The sequence below is a fragment of the Perca fluviatilis genome, chromosome 10 (genome assembly GCF_010015445.1).
Source record: "Perca fluviatilis chromosome 10, GENO_Pfluv_1.0, whole genome shotgun sequence".
NCBI lineage: Eukaryota > Metazoa > Chordata > Actinopteri > Perciformes > Percidae > Perca > Perca fluviatilis.
Window position 1 is genome coordinate 35110104 of NC_053121.1, and position 15350 is coordinate 35125453.

At 41.6% G+C, this 15350-nt stretch overlaps 1 protein-coding gene across 1 annotated transcript; it reads right to left on the reverse strand.

Moving 5' to 3' along the window:
- Positions 1-1962: 1962 nt before the first annotated feature.
- Positions 1963-13705, reverse strand: thoc3 (THO complex 3). The gene is made up of 6 exons (XM_039813159.1): positions 13512-13705; positions 11392-11548; positions 8960-9164; positions 5939-6100; positions 3395-3495; positions 1963-2420 (listed from the first exon to the last, which is right to left on the reverse strand). Exons 1-6 carry the CDS (start codon positions 13689-13691, stop codon positions 2257-2259), a joined length of 969 nt encoding a protein of 322 aa, XP_039669093.1. The 5' UTR covers positions 13692-13705; the 3' UTR covers positions 1963-2256.
- Positions 13706-15350: the final 1645 nt, after the last annotated feature.

The window sequence follows — 15350 nt, forward strand, 5'->3', positions numbered from 1 at the left end:
CCCACGCTAGAAGCTAGGCGAGCACTAAGCTCGTTGGAGATGAGCCAGATCTGTGCAGAATCGATCACCGGTGATCGGCGCCCGATGCATGCCGGTTAGATTTGTGTCCGACTTGATCCCGACTCGCTCTGACGTCGCGCACACGTGGGCAACGATGACCTCACGAGATCAAGGCGGCCGCAGTTTTTAAAGCCGGGCTCCGCAGTTGCTCTCCACCGACTGCAAGACCCAGGCCGACCCAGGGCATGCTGGGAAACGCCAGCCTCTCAGCTGATTGGTTCAGAATCGACTCAACATGACGTTTTATATAAACTTTTTATTGATTTTTAATTGGAAGGATTTTAACTGCTATTTGTCTGATTTAAAAGCTTATTGTGTACAGACCACATGTTGTGAGGCTGATAGTTATGTTTAGAAGTCAGAGAGACTAAATCTGTTCAGACTACAGATCATCTACAGTGTGTTGTTAATTTAAATCAGCAACAGATCACATGTAGAGCATTTTGAGAGCTACTCTGTCATAATAAAAACAACTGGAGACTAAGAGCTGATATATGGGTCTGATAATATTGTATTAAATCGGAATCTGACCACAGTGTTTCTGTCACTTCCTCTTCAGCCTGAAGGCTGCTGGAAACGGCTGCAAACTGTCCGATTTGAGAGCGGATTTTTGTCACCGCCCCCGGCTGCTCCCGTCCACTTTACAGGCGAGGCGCAGTTCATCTCGAACGAGCCTATTATAACGTGTGTTCCAAAGTGACCACGTCTGTCTCTGAAGTAAAGGCTGGACTACAGTAGAGCTGTTTGGAGCACTTGGTGAACAGTGTTTTCTGTTGGAGATGGTAAGTCCCTTTGGGGGGGACTTTGGGCTTTTTCACTTTGTAAACCTATAACATGCACAAACAAAGATATAAAACACAATAAAGGAAAGGGGAAAAGCCAAAAAGCATAATATGAGCACTTTAAAACTACAAACTCCAGCTGTCGGATAAAAGCAGTGGAGTACAGTAGTTCCGTCTGAAAGACAGCACCAAAACCTGTGTAAACCTACTTAATCTGTAGTTGTGTGCAAAAAAAAAATTTATTCGCATTCGTATCACGATTCAAGCTCCAAAAAATAAATTCCTATTTAATAAAAAAAAAAAAAAAATCACATGGGAAAAGTACCTACATTTACATACTGTGAATCGTTGTCTGTTTTTTGTAATCGATTTTGAATTGAATCATGACATTTTCTGAATCGTGCCCCCCTGTTAATCTGGCAGAAACACATCTTCCAACATCTTCCATTTACTCATCAGTAAGAGAAGCGTTGAACAGATTTTCCATGAAAACCAAATCACACAAGATGTAACAGAGTTATTACATGAACAAGCGCTGATGAAATGATGCTAATTTCTGCGGCTGCAGCAAGGGAGGAACCAACCATTACATCGGTGGGGAACTGAATTTAATATTTAAGGAGTCCAACATTAGCCTGATATAAAAGTAATAAATCAATCTGTTGTTGGGCTCGTGTGCAGAGGCAGACGTGGGAGTGTTTTCGGGGTGCGTACGTGTGTGTGAATGATAGGCTGTGGGCTTTTGTGTGTTATGTTCACTTCCATCTCCACCTTTTATTATCCAATAATAAAGCAGGCAGGCAGCGATGGTTCAAGGTCCTGAGTAATTATATGAATGTTTTCCTGTTCAGACTCTCAGCTGGGTCCTTTAAGCTTCCTTCTGCAACATGGTGTTAAGCAGATAGCATAAATATATAGATTGCTGTTGGATCATTTTCACAACTTTTATAGCAATAAGCATTAACATGTGATTGATATTTATCTTTAGATTGAAAACAGAATTAATTACAGTTAGAAACATGAACTTAAAGCTGCCTCATTCCAATTTATCCATCTGAAAACCCTCATTAATTCGACATTTGAACAAAGTAATCCAGCAATAAAGGCTCAAGACAGAATATTTAAAAAGAGACAGATTTTAATATCAAAAAACGCATATTTTACATAAAAAACAATATATTACAGGACTGGGAGTTGTGTTTTTATCTGTGTATAAAAACAGGGAATGAAGTCAGGTGTTATAAAGGAAGGTTGGTGCCATCTGCTGGTGACAAAAGGTTACTGTTGCTTTAAGAGTCATTGGGAGCTGTATGACACGAGGCTTTGCTTACTTTTTCTCTCTCCTAAGGTCTGACTGATCATGAGAAGTTGAGCAAACTAGGAGAAAGAAAAAAAAAAACTCAGCTGTTCAGTTTCAGGAGTCATTGGGAAGACCAAACAGTTTGACGGTGCCCGCCTCCCGGTTGTTGTCGTATTTGCCGTCCTTGTCGTCGCAGGCGTAGGCCAGCAGCGGCCTCTTTGGGTGCCAGGCAACGGTGAAGGTCGGAGAATCACACTGAACCTCCCACAGCTTCTCTCCTACACACATACATAACAGATGAGGAAGTGGAAAAACAACAACTAAAACACATTCTTTGACCTGCTTGCATTTCGGTGGCAATTTTCTTAAATCATCCGATTATTATTTTACTTTGGTTTCTTAAATGTTGTTACACACACGCAAAACATGATTTTGAGCATCATATTCAATTGAAAAATAAAATTCCTTACACACTTAAGACCTGGAGAAGAGAGTCTCCAGTGGGGTTTTCCCATTCAAAAAGTAACAAGTGCTCCCAAAATGGTACAAATTGGCCGTGCTAGCATGGATTAAAGCTCCAACATACTGACCCAAAACCTAATCTTCTGCCTGAGTAATGTTTGTTAAGTGTATGGGAATAACCATACACTTTATAAAAGTTGCGATTCTGCCATTTTATTATCCAAAACTTTTTCTGTTTAAAGTGCTCATATTAATGCTCATTTTCAGGTTCATAATTGTATTTAGAGGTTATATCAGAATAGGTTTACATGGTTTCATTTTCAGAAAACGCCATATTTTTGTTGTACTGCACATTGCTGCAGCTCCTCTTTTCACCCTGTGTGTTGAGCTCTCTGTTTTAGCTACAGAGTGAGACATCTCACTTCTGTTCCACATGCGCAGTACCTAGGTAAGGACTACTAGCCAGTCAGAAACAGAGTATGAGGGCGTGCCCTGACAGTACCTAGGTAAGGACTACTAGCCAGTCAGAAGCAGAGTATGAGGGCATGCCCTGACAGTACCAAGGTAAGGACTAGGAGATGGTAAGTCCTTTTGGGGTGGACTTTGGGCTTTTTCACTTTGTAAACCTATAACATGTACAAAAAAGATATATAACACAATTAAAGGAAAGGGAAAAAGCCAAACAGCATAATATGAGCACTTTAACTCTATTTTCAGAACAGACAACTACATTGTGACAAAGATACAGCAGACAAAAAGTCTCTCTGATAGGGCAAACTGTCGTACTGACCCGTTTCCACCTCTGCAATGTCTATGAAGTGATCCTCGGAGGCCGAGGCCAACATCTTTCCATCGTGGCTGAAGCTGAGCGTCCTCACAGGCCAGTCCAGCCTACAACGTCAGCAGCAATGAAAAGAAATCCACGATTCAATAGCAGGATAGATTCAGCGATGAGATAACCTTAAAGGACAATTCCAGTGCAAAATGAACCTAGGGGTTAATAACACATGTGTACCGAGTTTGACCGTTCTCTGGGATCTGTTTTCATGCTAATCGAATGTGACCAGTTTTAGCGCAAACCGCTAATAGCTTATAACGCTAGTCGTCGGGGCACGGGTAAAGTAAAAAGAAATCTCTATTTTTACACCACTAACAAGGCTCAAAATAGCACCACACTTCCACGGTAGCATAATGAGGGTCCCTACATGGAAACCAAAGCATTGAGAAGTAAGTGTGCAGACAGTTTATTAAAAAGATGGATTAGAAAGACAGTAGCGTTCACGTACAGGCGGGCGCCATCTTGGGAAAACAGTCACGACCAGTCGAACGCCGTGCTTGAGTTAGGTTACTGGTTGCACGGCATTCGTCTGGTCATAACTGTTTTCCCAAGATGGTGCCTGAGTTCTCACTGCTTCGGTTTACATGTAGGGACCCTCATTATGCTACCGTGGAAGTGTGGTGCTATTTTGAGCCTTGTTAGTGGTGTAGAAAAAGCTTTATAAGCTAATTAGCGGTTTGTGCTAAAACTGGTCACATTCGATTAGCATGAAAACATATCCCAGAGAACGGTCAAACTCAGTACATGTGTTATTAACTCCTAGGTTCATTTTGCGCCGAAGTGTCAAGTCATAATTAAATAAAGTGGCATGCCGTATTCATGCCGTGATGTATACATCTATTTATCAATCACTGCTCAAAAAAAGTAAAACCAAAAATAAGAAATAGATTTTAAAAAAAATGTATTATCACAAAAACATATGCAGGGAAAATTTAAAATATTTTTTTTTGGGGGGGGAAAAAAACCCACCCGCGGTAGGGCGTTGACTCGAACCGTTATTCGAATATCATTCGAATATTAAAAAGAATAATGATATTCAAACGAATATTAGCCAGCCCTTAATATTCGAACCTGTTATGGGCATTATTTTTTGTAAATGCATTTGCTTGTAAACGTTGTTTTCAGTTCAGATTCCGAGGCTTTTTCACGCATTTCAAAATGTAACTACACGTCGCGGCGACGCACGTCTCTCGGCCGTGGCTCGGTAGCGGTGCATTCCCCCCGAATTCTCAAAGAATGCTGGCTGGCCCAGGGCCAGGCCAGACCAGGGCCAGGCCAGGCCAGGCCAGGCCAGGGCCAGACCAGACCAGGGCCAGGCCAGCTCAGCGGCGTCTTTCTCCCGTCGCGTTCCGCTGTCTCTCCTACCTACACCGGCGCCGCACCCTGTCCCTTCTCCCCTTTCTACCTGCTGCTCAGTGCTGCTGCACACGGGGAGAGCACAGGGGCGCTGCCCTCAGTCACACAACAGAAAAGAAAGGTGACTGTTTCGGCGGCCACAGGAGAGAAATACATGGCGTGCTCGCTGGACAATACTGGCGACTCTTTTTTTATTTTACAGAAAGTTGCTGTCTTTTCTACAGAAAGTCGCCACATTTGTCGCTAGTCGCTTTTGTGAAAAAAAGGCGCTAAGTTGGCAACACCGCCCACACACACACTGGCTCGACGCACACACCAGCACACGAGTATCAACATCAGACCACTTACGTAGGCTACGGTGAATGCTCCGAACTTCCTGTCGAAAGCACACTGTGTTTAATCCAGGGTCTGACTTAATTTCTTTTTTTAAACTGAAGGCATTTAATGGTCAAAATATTATTAATAAATATTCGAATATATTCGAATATTAATATTAATATACAAACGAACTTCGAATATGATTTTTGGGCAAAAGTCAAAGCCCTAACGTCGGGCAAGCAAATCTAACAACCCATTTGCCCGTTCGGGCATCATCGTATCATAAATGATGTTATCGTTCTCTTGCCCCAGTCGGCAAGAAATAGAGGAGACCCAGAAACAATCGTTGCAGCGCGCGGGCCGACGCGGCCATCCCGTGGCCGTACAGATTGGATAACATGGGCGCCGAAATAAAAATAACCACGCTACGCTGCTATACTCGCCCGGTGTGTTCCAGCTATTAGCCTCTTCCTATGTTTTGTTTCACTCTCGCAGCTGCCTGTACAACTCTCGATTGTTGAATTGATGCGCGAAAAGTAATATCTGTACATGTGAAATTATCATATTTGCTCTTGAGTATGTTTCATCACGCTCGCGAGATATGACACCAATTAAGTTGGTGCTTGGCGCTGTTGAAGATTTTGTCATTGACATTGGGTTTTTTTTGTATCGCTATTGACGTGTTGTTTTTTTTCCCGAAGAAGAAAATTATTTGTATAGGGGCCAGTAAAAATTGACATTGTGTAAGTAGAATCTCTTTTCACTTAAGGTTGAACCCTGGTATGTGTAGCCATTAAAATGTGAAGCACGTCAGACACTGACCTGGAGAAGCAGCGGACGCACACCAGCTCCTCCACGTTCCACAGGCTGACGAGGGCGTCGGCACTACCTGTGGCGAAGTATTTCCCCGTGGGGTCAAACTTGATACAGATGCAGTTGGACGGGTGAGCGTTGATGGACTGGATGGGCTTCAGCTCCGGATAACTGAACACACACACACACACACACACACACACACACACACACACACACACACACACACACACACACACACACACACACACACACACACACACACACACACACACACACACACACACACACACACACACACACACACACACACACACACAGGTCATTCCAGCTCCGAAACCACACGACTAAGGGGGGCTTTCACACCTCAAAGTCCAAACCAAAGTCCGGACCAAGGTTCATGTTTTTGCATTTGATCCGGTTTTTGGTTTCAAAGTTTTGGTTCCACACTGTAGTTATGCAAGCGCACTAAAGATCTCTACGTGACAAAACTACGTCCTGCAGTCATCACATACGTGAGCTGCGTCTCCAGATACTTATAACTGATTGGTTTGTAGACGTGCTTCCCCCTCCTCCAGTATCCTCTCTCTATGTCGGGGGTTTTTCTAACTGCCTGCTGCTCTCCCCTACTCCCCTCTTTCTGTTTTGTTGTGATGTTGAGAAGCGAGACACGGGAACTTTCTTTCTTCAGCATTTATTCGGAGACAAACGGAAACCTACACTGTACATTTACTTAACAAGTAATCTGTGTTTTTTTTTTTTTTTTTATAGGCAATCTTTTTTTTTTTTGGGAAAAAAATTTTACACACTTTTATGTAGTACACACTAAGCAACGAGCTATTCCTTAAAAGGAGCTTCTCCGGTCTTGTAACACAAGGAGAGCCTGCCAGAGCTTCTTGTATTTGGTCCGAAAGTCCGAACCATCCAAAAAATGCTTTCACACTAGAAACAAACCAGACCATGGTTCAGTTTGATCCGGACCGAGACCACCTCTTTTGGTCGGACCAAATTTTCGTCCGTTTGGTCCAGACCGTGATCCTGGGGAGATTTCACACCTGTAATTTTGGTTCGGATCAAACTGAAAAGTCCAAAGGTCTGGACCAAATGAGGTAGGTGTGAAAGCCCCCTAAGAAACTTTTACATGTTTTAATGATCTAACTAGATGTTGACACCAGGTGTGTTTCAACTCCGGTAACAGGTGAATACAATAAATTGTGGCTCACCCAAAACCCTGAAAGAAAAGCTTGATTTACCTGGGTGGGTTTTCCTTTGGGAACCGCGGTGTTATGTAGAGATGGGTGGGATAAATTTTAGGGTACAACGTTTTTCTTTTGTGGTTTTAAGTTAGTCTATATCCACGCTGTTCCACTTCCGAGATTGCCGCCTGGATAGCCGTTACCTTCCTCTTTCTTTGGGTTGGCGTTTCTGAGGACTATGGTTAACTGCTCCTCAGATCTCTGCAGGGTAAATCCAGACAGCTAGCTAGACTATCTGTCCAATCTGAGTTTGCTGTTCCACGACTAAAGCTACTTTTCAATGTCCACGTTCCAGCAAAACAAGTTCCTTCCCGAGGCTATTTTGCAGAGGCACCGTGGCTCCGTCAGAGGGTCAGCGCCGCCCAAGATGATTGTGATCGGTTTAAAATAAATGCCAATAAACCAGAGCACGTTTTCCTCCCAACTGGGAGTGTGGAAAAGGCAGACCTTCCCCGACAACGCTGTGGAGGAAGGTCTGGCAACGGGAGACTAGTTTTGAGTAGATACCACATTGGTTGAAAATTAAATCCAGACAACTACAGAAAACAACCACATGGTGAACGTACTTATGGGTAGGAGGCAATGGGAGAGGTTTGGACAGTCTGCCTCGCCAGAACATTGCTCAGGTTCATGGTGATATCAAACCGATTTAAACCGCAGCAGAGGTCACGTGGCACTGCACACATCTTCTCTGCTGTCTGGTTTTTTGACATCACTCTAAAAACGATTATGGAACAATACATTGGACATTTTTTTTGTATCGTTTTGACGACGTCATCTTCTTTCTATTGTACCAGTGACCTACATTTAAAAAAAATTACCAATGATAAACTTAAATGAGCACCAATATGCTTTTTCCACCTGCCTAAATAAGGATTATTGGATTGAAAATGATTTCTCCCCGTTTTATTTATAGTTTTGTTACTATGGTGTTATTTTTTGTTGGTTCATTTGTAGGTTTGTTTGTTTATCTCATCTTTAAAAAATAGGTGTATATGAGATTCTGAACACTACTAAAATACAAATAAAAAATAAATAAAAACACACAAGGAGATCTAAAATTCTTGAGTACAATTTATTTGTTGTTGCATTAGTGGATGTAGGATTTTCATGTGTGCCTTGAATTGTTATGGAGTGCATGGTCCACTGTTGGCAGGGGTCTTTAGCACTTTATAAAAGGGTGAACTCCATCTATGCCATGGCAGAGTAAACCGGTGTGCAGAGCAAGTGCAGCTATATTAAGCAGGATGACCTATTACCAAAGACTGTCCAATAAATGAGCCACCACATCTTGCGTGTCGCCTGAGAAAATAATATTTGGGGCAATTGATTGGCTGATTATATTTGACCACTTCAATATAAAATATGAAACCGTACTCTGTGTCATACATTAAAATAGATAAAATGTCAGGGATGACACAATAAAGCCCAAAGACGTATTTCCATTGTGGTCCCTCAGCATAGGACAAAAGAAATCCACAACTTGATCAGTTTCTTCTAGAGCCTTCCATTATCAGGCTTTGTATTGGTCTGTGGTATGAATTATACTGACTACAGAAACCGTTTCCCAGAGGAAAATCAAAACGCCAAAAAAAGTATCCATCATCCCACTTTCAGCGGGGAGCGGCTGACTCGGAAACCGGCAGGTTCAGACAGCTTTTCGTGAATATACTAGAAGTTGGAAAAAATAAATAAATACAAATTCAGAAGTTTGCTAATTCTGCAAGACTGCCTGGTGCTAAATCCCCTGTTGCACTCTGTTTTGGTTTCCTACCTCAGAACATTGATGCAGCCGTTGCCGTTGGTGAGGAAGAACATGTCGTTGTCGTTGTTCCAGGAGATCTCGTTCACCTCGAACTTAAACTGCTCCTCTGCCCTGGAGCGATGGGTCTTGGCGTCGATAAAGGTCACCACATCATCTTTGTTCCCAACAGCGATGGTCTGACCATCAGGGCTCCAGCAGATGTTGATGTTCTCTCCTAAAAAATATATATATGCGACTATTTTAAAATCGCTTTTTCAATGACGGTGATTTATCAGGGAGGGGTTTCATATTTAACGTACTTGGAAAGGGTTTTAACTAGGGCTGAATGATTCATCATTTTCAAATCGAAATGGCAATTTGAAAAGAATGCGATTGGCTAATCGTGAAGACCGCGATAAATCGAACGGGAATATTTAGTTGCATGTTTGGTGTAACATTTGGTTTAATACGTTTCATTGCGTCATGTTTTTTTTTTTTTTTTGTAAGATAAATGAGGGAATGTTTCTTATCACAGATAGTTTACAGAAATGTCCTACTTTCAGTGCATTTTTTTTATTTGTTATTACTGTATTGAACATGATGGTAGAAGGTGCAACATGTACATAGACGCTGCTGTTGAACTGAGGCATATCAGACATTTCAGTTTACAGGAAAGTACTGATGTTTCTTATTTGAATTGTTTTTATTATTATTTTAACTTTAGCTTTTGTGATAAATTCTGTGTTTGATTGTTCAATGTTCCATTACGGTGGCCCTGAAGTGCAAATCACAACAGCAAACAGAAAAACACAACGGCAAGTAGGAAAACATTTCAACAAATCATAAAACACATGGGCATTAACTTCTAACGGAAAAGGTAGGGCCTATCTAGAAGAGGATGGACCCTCGTGATTGGAGCGTCTGTTAAAAGTAGGCACTTTTCTGTGTTTTTCACCTCAGTCAGTTGGACAGTCTGTCCAATCAGGAGGGTCCGTCCTCTGCTAGATAGGCCCTACCTTTTCTGGTAGAAGTTAATGCTGCTTTATGATTTGTTGAAGTGTTTTCCTATTTGCCGTTGTGTTTTATGATTTGCTGTTGCATTTTTCTATTTGCTGTTGTGATTGTTGTTCAGGGCAACCAAATTCCATGCTTATTTAAAGAAAAACACTTATTGGCAGTTCATATGCTCGCTACAGTTGCATTTCTAGAAATGAATCGGCGAAAACACATTTTATTTCAATGATTCAAGGCTTTGTTCTCCCTCTCTTCACTCTCTCTATCTCGCTCCACCATATAACGCTACCGTGCTTTCGGGCAGTTGTTGAGGCTCCTCCGCTGAGGATTTTAAAATGAATGCGCTGTCAATATAGTCTGTAACAGATGTGATGGTGGAATCTATACATCTCAGTTCTCCAGCGGCAGCCACCTGTTCTTAACAAATTCAACCCAAGCGTTCTTTGGTGACGTGGTTGATTCGGTTACTGTTGATCATCTGTCCAACAATTTGATTGATTGGCAATAATTGCTCCTCAACGGAGCAAGTCCAGACCGAACTTCCCGACCTCAAATTTTGTGGGCGGGGCTAAGTTGGCTGGCATCCAGGCTAGGTGTCCCATGTTATAATGCTCCATTTCATCTGTTACACAGTGAATATTGAACTTTAGCTATACTTTTTTTATTTATTTTTTTAAAATCACAAATCATATCGTAATTGCAATATCTGGCAGGAAAAATCGCAATTAGATTTTTATTCTCCCAAATAATTTAGCCCTAGTTTTAACTTTCATGCCCTAAACTCGTGGTTTTGAGACTTCATAAATCAGCTTAATGACTTAAGGGTTTTGCAGCATATGGATTAGTTGACTTTTTTTGTTCATTTGGGCAGAGGAAAACAGAGCAGCAGGGAGGAAGCAGAGCGTCTTTTCGGTTCTGTCAGTCGTAGGAGGTGTACTTCAGGAAGTGTCAGTGTAAAAACTAGCGTGTGGAGTCATGCTGTTAAGCTTCTGGCTGACAGTTTGCAGCCATGCCAACTTCCACAGAATTCTCACATAGTATTCCTGTTACATGACTACCTTCGTGGTGATCAGAAATCACATCTCGCTCCACTCTAATCAACTTCATCCAGTTTTTAAAAGAGCAAAACAGATAGAAAACAGACTTTGGGCAAAATGTCAAATGTCTGATTTCTTTTCTCATTTCACTCCTTACTAATGCCTTTTGTTAAAAGGTGCAGTAGGTAAGCCTTATAAAACTAACTGTCATATTTGCGAAACTGATCTTCACAATCCTACCTACAGCACCTTTACTTAAATCAAAACAAAAACATACATGTCTAATTTACATTTTATATTTGCAATTTCTAATTATTTATGTTACATAAAAATGAAAAACTGCTTGGGTATGTACTTTTTGAAAGCCCCTGTGGATCAAAACCCCAGCCACCACATGAACTAAGGTCTTACCTTTCGTATTGACAGTGGCAATGCATTTGGTGGTCCGGACGTCCCATATGCGAATGGTCTTGTCTCCAGATGCTGTGACAAACAGATCTGGGTTGGTTGGATGCCAGCAGAGCTGATCCACACTGTCACCATGACCTCTGTAGTTGTTCTCCTTCACCTGGGGGGAGAGAGAGACACACAGAACATTTAACAAATGAGACAAGTTATTCAAACACTTACGTACGTTCCCACGTAGTAATTCTGAGTCCGAGATCGAAGGAATTTCTGACAGTTCCTTCATCCGTGGTAACATTAACGCATCTAAATAAAATCTCATATTAACATTTAATACTAGAGATGCACCGATAGACCAGCCGGTGACCAGAATTGGCAGGTTTTCACGTGCTCGGTCATGACCAGCGACCGGCAGGTCAGTCTGACATATGCCGATTTCATGTCAGTCAATGCTACAATTAACTGCCTTCATAAGTTATATGAGTTACAGTTCTCAAGGATGCACGCACACATGGACACGAAAGCACACTCTCTTTTTCCTTTCTCTCAACTTTTTCCACCGTGTGTGGCGCGTACCCGCTGGTGGTGTGAAGCGCGTGTCCGTGCTATTCTCGCACATGTAGGGAACCTCAGGAATTAACCTGCAACATGTCAGCTATTTGGAAATTCTTCAGCGTGTGTGCAGAAGATAACAAATTTACAATATGCAACACCTGGAAGGAAAAAGAAGGGCGTGGAGGGACAACACCAAAATCACATTTTTGTAGTTGGATACTGGATGTCAAAAGAAGGAAATGGTTCTTCCCTAACGTTGCACTTTAGATGTGTGTGGATTTCCCACACCAGGAGTAATTTATATAGTTCTATTTTATAGTGATCCATTATCTGTTAAAAACATGTTCTATGTTCTATTAAAGAAAAGATAGAAAATAAATATTTGTGTATGCTGTAAAGTGGTTAGAAAAAATGAAATCGGTATCGGCTGGCCTAACTCAAAGAAAATCGGCCTAGAAAGTTGTAATCGGTGCATCTCTAATACATTTAAAATTGAGTTCCACTGTGGTTGTTTTTCACTTTTGTATTAACCACTAGGGCTGGGCGATAGGGAGAAAATCAAATATCACGATATTTTTGACCAAATACCTCGATATCGATACCGCAACGATATTGTAGTGTTGACTATTTACACAATGAGAGTTTTGATAAATAATCTTCAGTAATGTGGATATAATGACTAAGTGGGTAAAGGCAAATAATAGAACAGTTACAGTCTGGGGAGTTCAGAAAATGACATCAATTTACTGTAATGCAGCCTTTAAAACCAGGAAAAGACAACACTTATGCCACATTACGATATCCAAAATCTAAGACGATATCTAGCCTCATATCACGATATCATATCGATATATTGCTCAGCTCTATTACCCACTGTAAAATGTAAAACAATTTAAAAACAAAAAGCCAATTCAGAACGAGGTTAAGTTAAGGGTATACATCTTTCTGATGTGTTGTTCATGCAGAACATCATTCAGAAAGCATCATCATTTTAGAGTTTACTTGTTAGCGTACCACGTCAAGAAGCATGGACAAAAACAAGTATAACTTCATCCCTATGAAACACTCTTCAGTTCGGCATTTGTTCAAAGCGTGAAAAGAAATTAGAAAAATCAATATATAACGTTACACCTCGTGCGTTACTCGTCTGTGCTCGTGACTGGGCATGCGTAAAAACAAATATATTATGCTATATTATAAATAAGCAGGCATTTATGAGAACATATTTATTCTTGTAAACAATGCGTTAGATACATTCTGAGTGTTTCTATTTTTCTATTGACGTTATCGTCTTCAGGCATTTCGGCAGTGAGAATGTTAACGTAACATTTGGGATTTTGCCGTAGCATTTTAAATTATCAAAGGCCATAACCCGTAGCTGTGGCTAGATTTATAAGCCGACGTGTTTCATACACATGTGGCTCATAAATATTATAGCCGGTATAAATACGTTGCGTTTGTTTGCGTTTACTAAATTAACCGGGAGCGAAACCCTACGCATCAATCCCATCCATTCTCTGAAACGAGGCTAATGCTAGTATGCTAGCCGAAGACCTGCCACAGGGGCTCACCAAACGGTCCTTTTCCAGGAGAAAAACGCTGGCTGTTTTGTCAAACGACCCGGAGGCGAGCCTCCTGCCATCACAGCTCCACGCCACCGAGTGGACTTTGGCTGTGTGAGCCGGGAATTCTCGACTTTTGTTGTTATTTTTGAAGCTCTCTTGCATCTCTTGGTAGTACTGCGACGCCATCTTGGAACTCTACGTAATGCTTTAGCGACGGTTTGAAACCAGCGGTTAATGCTCATTACCGCCACCTTGTGCTTCGGAGTGTAAACCAAACTTTACATTTAAATCCTGTTGGTTAATAATATCAAATGAATGTGCATCTTAACCTTTTCATTATTGTCTTCATGGTATAATCCAATATTCCAGGCTTTTATAAAGTTGTCTTTCATTTGCTCAAGCATAAACAATGCCATTATTTCAATATTTAGCCTACTGTCAACCTCTTGACATTTTTTTTTGAAATGGCTATGCTATTGAAGTGAATTCACTTAAGGTGGGCTGTCTAGCATCGCCATATTAGCTGCATGTTTCCGAGAATGTAAAATTTGGGACGAGACGGGTGGGGGTTTACACATGAATTTAAAAACTCCGCACCAAAATGATTTATTATTTTTATTGGGTGCCTGCACGTGCACTTTCCCTGGCCTCATGGCCGCAACTTGCGCTATCTTCGTCTACTCTATAACCTAAAAGGGGTTGTATTTTTGTAACCTTTGGTGAAGTATTTCAACCCCAGATCCTCACCTGTGATGCCACCCCGTTGTCTCCCGACGGGGATGGAGGGGCTTTTATTTTGGAGACGAGGAGGACTTTCGGAACTTTTTGGAAGCGGGTCGCAGGCAGAGCTCCCCGGACCATCTGCCGGACCGCGAGCTCAATCACCGAACAGTTTTTAATGTTCTATCAGACTAACTAGGGTACTCCAGAGTCTGCTCTTGAGACCTTGCTCTAATTTACAATTAGGGCAGGATTTCGAGACTGTCCCGAATTTTTTGGTCGCCCTATTATTACTACCGTTTCGAGTATTAGCCTACGGTGCCGCTCAGCTCTCCATTTCAGTCCGGTCTGTTGACGGAGGTGGGCAGGTAGACGCTGGTAGACAAGTTTGTTGATCTTCAACTTAGGTTAGACAGACAGACGGTCGTTCGGGGTAATTCACTGCTTCCTTTCGTGCCGGGTAATCGGAGAGTTGTGTGTTGGAAACTTTGTGACTAGTTGTGATTTTGGATTGGATAGTGTGGGTTTTGTGAGGAACTGTTTGAAGGGGCCTGTATAGGTCCGGGAACAGGGGCGGATCTAGAAAAATATTTATGGGGTGGCGAGAGGGGGGCAGAAATTTTTGATGGCAGACGTATATATACTGAATTTTATCACAGTGATGAGAAATAGTATGTACCCACTACGAAAGGGCACAGGCTGCCATTTAGAGACTCATACAGACAAACTTAATCTCATGCAATCAATGCCCTGCATTTGAGGTTTCATTTGAAACGGTTCATATTATGACCATACAATGTGATCACACTTAATAGGAGATATAGAAGTATGATAGAAGTAAGGGGTATTATCACAGGACAGGCATTAAGGTAAGACCCAAGTGATTAGTGGCAGATGTGTGAGAGGTGGAAGCAAACTGTTTTGGACTGTCAGAGAGGCAGCGTTGCAGGCAGCATTAGGAACTGTCATTGATTAGTTATAACCATCAGACTGTGTTAACACACACTAACATTAGGCTGGGAGAGGATTTTTAGGTTCATTTGTTTAATTTTTTAATTTCATCTGAGCAATAGATCTAAAATACATTCTACACATAATATAAAAACTCATCTCCCCATCTCATCA

Excerpts from the sequence above, each read along its gene's own strand:
- thoc3 (XM_039813159.1), bottom strand. The coding sequence starts at position 13,691 with ATGGCGTCGCAGTACTACCAAGAGATGCAAGAGAGCTTCAAAAATAAC. Across the intron at positions 11,549-13,511 it reads TCCTGGAAAAGGACCGTTTG|GTGAAGGAGAACAACTACAG; the intron begins GTGAGCCCCTGT and ends CTCTCCCCCCAG. Across the intron at positions 3,496-5,938 it reads TGCGTCCGCTGCTTCTCCAG|GCTGGACTGGCCTGTGAGGA; the intron begins GTCAGTGTCTGA and ends CTGACGTTGTAG.